This window comes from Bradysia coprophila, unplaced genomic scaffold (assembly GCF_014529535.1).
Source record: "Bradysia coprophila strain Holo2 unplaced genomic scaffold, BU_Bcop_v1 contig_50, whole genome shotgun sequence".
NCBI classification, from domain to species: Eukaryota; Metazoa; Arthropoda; class Insecta; order Diptera; family Sciaridae; genus Bradysia; species Bradysia coprophila.
In genome coordinates this window covers 1,751,763-1,759,128 of record NW_023503751.1, presented here as the reverse complement: position 1 = coordinate 1,759,128, position 7,366 = coordinate 1,751,763, and the positions used below count along the sequence as shown (strand labels likewise).

General features: G+C 37.6%; 1 protein-coding gene across 1 annotated transcript; it reads right to left on the bottom strand.

The window, feature by feature from the left end:
- Window positions 1–1,833: 1,833 nt before the first annotated feature.
- Window positions 1,834–2,779, bottom strand: LOC119082924. Its single transcript, XM_037192579.1, has 3 exons — window positions 2,719–2,779; window positions 2,500–2,651; window positions 1,834–2,438 (listed from the first exon to the last, which is right to left on the bottom strand). The coding sequence occupies exons 1-3, from the start codon at window positions 2,777–2,779 to the stop codon at window positions 1,941–1,943; spliced, it is 711 nt and encodes a 236-aa protein (XP_037048474.1). The 3' UTR covers window positions 1,834–1,940.
- Between the last annotated feature and the right edge of the window lie 4,587 nt (window positions 2,780–7,366).

Below are 7,366 nucleotides of genomic sequence, written 5' to 3'. Positions count from 1 at the left end.
GACACATCTCGAAGAATTCGGTATCGTCCACTGTGGCGAATGTTTTTCCAGCCTTTGAGCCTGTGGAAGCGGGAATTTTGGAATTTGCCGTTTCTCTCTTGAAGTCTTTAAATTTCAACAAGGCGAGCTTAAAGTCGACCTCATTTTTGAAAGCGTTGTCGATGCTTTTGCTGTCCAGTGTGTCGATGAGGCGGTAGATTCGGTAGTAGACCAGATGGCTGAATAGTATTGCCAATTTCGACAGTTCAATCGCCTGTTGTTCAATTACGTCGTAAACCTCACGAGCCATTTCATTTTGTTTTTGTTGTAGCATCGGTAACGGTGGAGTTGGTTCCTGCTCCATTCCGTTGGCTGCCAATTTGCGACGATTGTCTGCGACCACCGAAGCACCACCAACCATGAAAGATGTCAATTTCATTTTGACCGTGGACATTTTGAATCGTTTGTTGTTATTTTGCGTTTTTCTCCAATTATTTGGATCAGTTTCCAACGGTTTCTGCAATAGGTTTTTACTCTGCTTGTGCACTTTTTCGAAGTGTAATTGAAGGCTGCAAAAGGCTGAATATTCCTTGCCGCACTTTCTCTTCTTTGGTCCGACGAATGGGCAAATGAACACTGTCGACTTTTTTTTCAATGTGTTTCCAAGGAACGTGACATCTTGTTCGTTGCTGCGCATGGTTACACGGAAATTGTCGTCATTTTGTGTGCTGGGTGCGGATGTTGATGTCTTTTTCCGTTTTGTCGGTGGCTGCTCAAAATCCGAGTCGCTGTCTTCCGGTTCCATTGGTGAATCTTTGGACGATTGACGATTTTGTGGTGAATTCATTGCTGCAGATGGTCCAGCCACTTGACCATCTACGATGTACCGAATATTGTTGGCACCGTCTCGACTGCTATTACCAGTGACGTTGGAGGTGATAGAACGGTGAGAGACGGAACTTGACGATGTAATCGGAGGAACAATATTTTCTGCTAGACAAAAGGTTTGTGTTAGTATGGCTGCGAATCATATTGCAAATAAACGATCGACTTACTTTGCTTTTTCAATGCATTAGTCAATGCATCTTGCAATTGACCCTTCGAAATGTGATTATTTGGATTGTTATTGGTCGTCCCACCTAGTTGCTTGTGTAAGTCGGTACGTTCTGTTGCAACTCGAGCATTGTCAATCGGCATTATTGATTTCCAATTGGTCGCAAAGTCTCGCGGTAGTTGTTGATTTGTGTACAGCTGCACCAGCATTCGTCCATTCAAAATAGTGAAAATTCCACAATCGTTGTCGGTTTCTTGTTCGGAACAATATACAGCAATCATATCATTTGACGACGACCTGCCAGTCTTCAAGTACTTGGTTATATAAGTAGATAAGTCCCGAATCTTCTTCAATTTCTGGCCGGTCCGCTGATCGGAGTCAAAGTAGTAGCATCGCGAATTGATATAAGCTATTACGTAGAAATGGGTTCCGCCAGTAGATTCAGCGGTTGTTTCACACATTGGGAATAATATCATTTTTGCTGCTTTGTATTCTGTTCGACTCAAAGTTGAATTGATAGACTGGTGACTAGATGAAATTGCCCATTGACTAATTCCGACTGGTACAAATGCTACAGTTGGAGTATTTGCTTCGCTGACGAATCGATCGAAACATGCGTTCACCACACTGTCTGTGATCCATCCACCATCCTTTACTAATCTCAGATCGTCCGGGCTAACGTTCCACTTTGTAACAATCGACGAAGATGCTGCTGGAGCATTGTTACCATTGCTTTGTCCGTTTAGATTCGTAGCAGTATTAACACTAGAATCTTCGATGTACCGAATATTGTTGGCACCGTCTCGACTGCTATTACCAGTGACGTTGGAGGTGATAGAACGGTCAGAGGCGGAACTTGGCGATGTAATCGGAGGAACAATATTTTCTGCTAGACAAAAGGTTTGTGTTAGTATGGCTGCGAATCATATTGCAAATAAACGATAAACGACTTACCAGTCGATGTACGGTTGATCGGCGCTTCGAGTTCATCCTCTGAACTGGACGATAACGTAATCGGCTCTACTGGTTGTGGGCGCTTGGTCGATTGTTCGTTGGGATAATGGATGACCTTTTGCGTCACCCGAAGCACAACGCATTCGGGATTGTTAATGCTATGATGGTCCGTAGAGCAGCCGATTCCAATTAAATCTCCTTCGTTGAGTTCCACCACCGACACCATTTCATCGTTGACGTAAATACCATTTGTCGAATCGCAGTCCTTCAAATGTAATTTGTTGACGAATGGCTGGAACACCAGGCATGCGTGGTTTTTACGCGACACGAAATTGGAATCGGCTATCAATTGAGAATCCGGAGATCTTCCAATCCAATTGTTGCCCCGCTCTGGCTTGTAGACAATTGGTTGATTTTTGGATATACCGATCTCTACCAATTCGATGTGCGTCTGAAAATTGAAAATAACAAATTGAACAACTAGAAGCGTCTTCAGATATGTATATATTTACCTGGCAGATATGTTGTGGTTCTGGATCAGAATCAACGATGTCGTCCTGTTGTTGAACAGATGTAAACTCAGATTCCTTTGCATCTTTCCTTAACGTTTTTGGCTTCTTTGAATCAAAATGGCTACTGTAGGTGTAGCCGGACGACGGTGTGTCTGTAAATTGAGATAATGATGATGATCTGTAGAAAAGAAATAAAGTAGTTTTCACATTTAGACCTACCATCATCACTGTGTGATTCTTCGGAATCGGTAGCCGCTTCGAATTTTCTTTTTCGAGCCATTGCTTACAATTTATGTATTCGAAAATGGGTTACCCGTTAGGTATGGCTTTCGCCACTCCCAACGATACCGTTGAAAATGTTGTATGTGAAATGACACATCGTTGCGTTATCATTCTGATTATTCTATTGTTGTGGTGGTATGTGACAAGCTTTTACGAAATTATGCGACGCGCCATATTAATTGGCCAATCACACGCCTGCATTATCGAACACTTAGATACTTCAACGTGGTGTGTGTGTGTGTGTGTGTGTGTGTGATTAAGAATTTCATCGCTTTATCACGATTTGTATCTTACTACGATCAAAATAGTCGTGTAGTAGCCTACATGTGTGGAATGGCATGAAATCTATCTAAAACTGAATCGAGGTGACAAATTGTATTTGAAAAACTGTGAATCGAAATAATCGTGGGTGAGTTTTAAGTCTAAGTTTATATGTAATTATATCAGTAAATCATTTAAGTTGTCAGAGAAATCTTCAAGTGACAGTAAAATGTAGTAAGTTTGATTGGAAAAGTAACTATTCTTTGTTATTGGATACTTGACTTTACTAATTTTCTTGCGACGAGGTGTTCATACTTATAACTTCATAGGCTTATTGGGAGATCCGTTAGTGGCCAATGTAAAACCAAAAGAGCAATAAGACTTTATGAAATTTTTCGTCTGTAGAAAATTAAAAAAAAAAAGCAAATTGTACGAGGAACATTCAGTTGAGTCGACTTTGGACATTTTAGCCGAGGAGAAACCACTGAAATGAGTTGTAAGAGTTAAAACGAGTTGTAGAACTCTCTAAAACTCCTACCTCCAAACAAAATATAAGAGTTATGAGAGTTAAAAAGAGATAAAAAGGAGTTTCAGGTCCATTGCTTCCCTCACGGTTTCAACAAACTGTTCATTTAACGTTTAAGGTTTTTTTATTTCGCGTTTTCGGTAGAATCGATTTGGACAAAACTTAGTTCTTGGTTGATTAATACCTTGTCTCTTCAATAGAGAATGTCAAGTTGTTTAAAAGCTTAACATTAGCCGATACTAAAAAAAGTTGCTTGCCTGCAATGCACAGACTCATTCAAATAATAGAGTTATTGCAGAATTTACCATTCTAATGATTTTGCGATATTTCGTCGCCAGTTTCATAATATGTACTTTTTGTCGAAAAACAGGGCTAATTTCATTATTTGGGAATACGTAAAATGCGAAATTGAAATTCCCTATTTGCGCTCCCTCCCAGATTTGATCAAAAGTTTCTGAAAATTGTATTTAATTTCATAGAAGTTATGCAATATGATAGTAAACAAAAACAGCTTTCATCTGATATTTAGATATTCAATTTATCTATTTATCTATCAATCTGCGTTTCGTTTAAAAAAAAGCCTTTAGTTGAAATGATGATTGTGAAGATTTCAAATGGACGGCTCTTGGTGTTTCTCTAATTTTTATTCTATATCCTGCAAAGCATTAGATGTAGCTACTGCGTCCAGCAACTTTTTGATCATTCTTCAGCGACGAGTTTTTTTTTCTAATGGTGCTCCGCACTTTACGTCGAACTGATGCAAATTACTTTATGAAGAGAAAACAAAACCACATTAACTTCACTATTATTCACAATTATTTTAACATTTAGATCAATTTTGCCGTTGAAATTAATGATCAAAATTTTGCTGGCCAGCATTTTAGATGAGACACATAAATAAACAAGCTTCTGATACATATCATGACAACCACACAATATGTTTTTGAAGACAATAGAAGCGATGACGGACGTAGGGTGGCTAAATATACAAATATGTTTTACGTTCTTTTGTTTGTTGAGACGTACTGAACGCTTTCCTATATCGTTCACTGATACAAAACATCTTTTTTCAAACTCAAACGGTTTATATTGCATAAATTTACTCTTAATTTAGAAGCCTAAAATAATAATTAAAAACCAAGAGAAAATGTAGCTAAAACCAAAATTTAATTAGCCACCCTATATCACATTTTGAAATCGTGACTGCAGCGCCGTCATTGTGACCGTTGTGTTAACTAAATTTAAATTTGTGGATTCCATTGTTGTGGGATAAAGTGTGGGTTAAATAAGATTAATACCTTTGGAAAACCCGAAAACTAAATTTCTTCGACTGTAACGAGTCGAAAATAAAAAACGTTTTTTTTTTATTTTAAATTGTGACCAAAAAGTTCACTGAAAAATATCATCAATCGATGATAAAATTTCCAAATAATCGATACTATATCAATCGAATGTTTTATCGATAATCGATAAATATCGACTGATAATCAACAAATATCCACTGAAAATCGAATTATCAGTCTATATTTGCCGATTTTCAGTCGATATTTATCGATTATCGATAAAACATTCGATTGATATTGATTTTCTGAAAATATCGATAATCGATTCCAGGGAAATAATCGATATTTTATCAATCGAATGAATTATCGAACATGCCTACCAAAAAGTATATTTGCCGACTATAGTTTTGTACACTACGTGTACATTATCAAGGCTTCTTTCTCTCGACTAAACTTACTTACATTGACAGGAAATCAATTAACAAAAACAAATCAGATCATACCCATACAAACATTTGAAATAATGAATACAACCTACGTCATAAAATGTCGAAACAAAATCTCTATACAAGACAAATCACATAGTAGTTCTTACTCTCATCTTCATTCACAATCATAAAAAAATTTCGCTCAAACTTGAATCAGGCGTGACATCCGTGAGGTCGATCACATTCACATCGACTCTTCTCTCCAGCAAAAATAAATTGAGAAGGGGTGACTTGATGTTTCCATCATCCACATTGAGAAGATTCTCATGTTTATGCCGGTGAATACATATCGCCTCGTAATATTCTATTTTCCATGTTTGGTGGACAGTCTTGATCAACTCAAGTTCGCTTATGTGTATTTCATATGTTTTCTGTTATTTGATATTTAGATATGATTTTGTGAGTGTGTTTATGTATGACGTCTCGTAATAGTTTTATGTTTGAAAGTGTGTGTAATTTTGTTGTTTTGTGGTTATATGATTTGTTTAAGATTAATTTAAGAATTTTATTTTGTGTAGTTTGTAGTGACTGAAGGTGGGTCTTTGCACAATTACCCCATTCTGGTGATGCGTAAAGAAATACGGGATGAAACACATTTTTAAATATCAGAAGTTTATTCTTACAACTTAATTTCGATTTCCTGTTAATAAAAGGGTAAAGAACCTTTATGAGCTTTATAACTTTTAATTTAGTGCATTGCACATGCTTTGAAAAAGTGAGGGTTCTATCTAATTCTACGCCTAAGTACTTCACCGCGTTAGACCAATCAATTCTATGGGTACCGTGTCGAAGTTGTCGATAAGGAAGGAAACGCTTCGCACGTCTTTTCGTGAAAAAAATACTCTTAGACTTAGACTCATTAATTTTGATCTTCCACTTGAAATAGTACTTTGATATCGTTCTTAGCGATCTTTCCAGTGTATCAATGATTGGCCTTGGACGGAAATTATGCGTTATTTTGCTGGTTTCATCAGCAAACTGTGCAAGCGACGCGTTCCGCGGTACTTTGAGATCGGACGTATAAATACTATACAGAATGAACTACCTTGTGGAAGACCAGCTGGAATAGAAAACCGGCTTGATTTCTCACTATAGATTTGGACATAAAAATACCGGTCCGAAAGGAAAGATAATTTTTATCAATACTAGAGGGAATTCGCACTTTAACAATTTATGAATGAGTCCATCGTGCCACGTGGTGTCATAAGTTTTTCAATGTCTAAAGCTATCATTCCTGTTGACTTGTGCCTGGCAAAATTACTTCTAATCAACTTAGTAACTCTACACAGTTGAAGAGTGGCAGAGTGAGCTTTTCTAAACCCAAACTGGTGGTCTGGAATAATCACATTACTATTCACATGCTTACTGATCCTCTTCAACAAAACCCTTTCAAACTCAGTGAGCTCAACAAACTTATCGGACGATAACTGGAAGGATCCATTGGATCTCTGTTCTGCTTTGCAATTTTCCAACTTTTCGGGAAATGCGAATGCATAATACAAGCATTTATCAACCTGGCAATGAGTACCAATGCTATAAATGGGAGCTTCTTGAGTATGTAATTTTGGATACCGTCCTGGCCAGGGGCTTTCTTTGACTTTAACTTTTTGACTAATTTCCTAATCTCAGATGGCTTCGAGAGGAACGGCGTTATTTCATTAACTGAAAGACGTGAAGCATCGACAATATCGATTTATACACGGTTTCAGCGATCAACTGCGCTTTCTCATTATCAGTGTATACCACTGTACTCAAATCTTTTCTCAAAGGAGGAAGATTAGTCTTCTCATCCTTAACCAACTTAGTAAACTTCCAGAAGGATCTCGAAGAATAAGTTAGTGACTTCATCTTACACGCGAATGAGTTATTTCGAAGTTTTGTCACTTGAAATTTAATCGTTTTGTTAAACGAACTAAGAAGCAACAACTTAGACTGGTCACGAGTCCGCTGATACTGTCTTTTGACAGTATTTCTGTAACTAATCAACTTCCGTATATCGGGCGTTAATCTGAGATGCCTAGCCACAT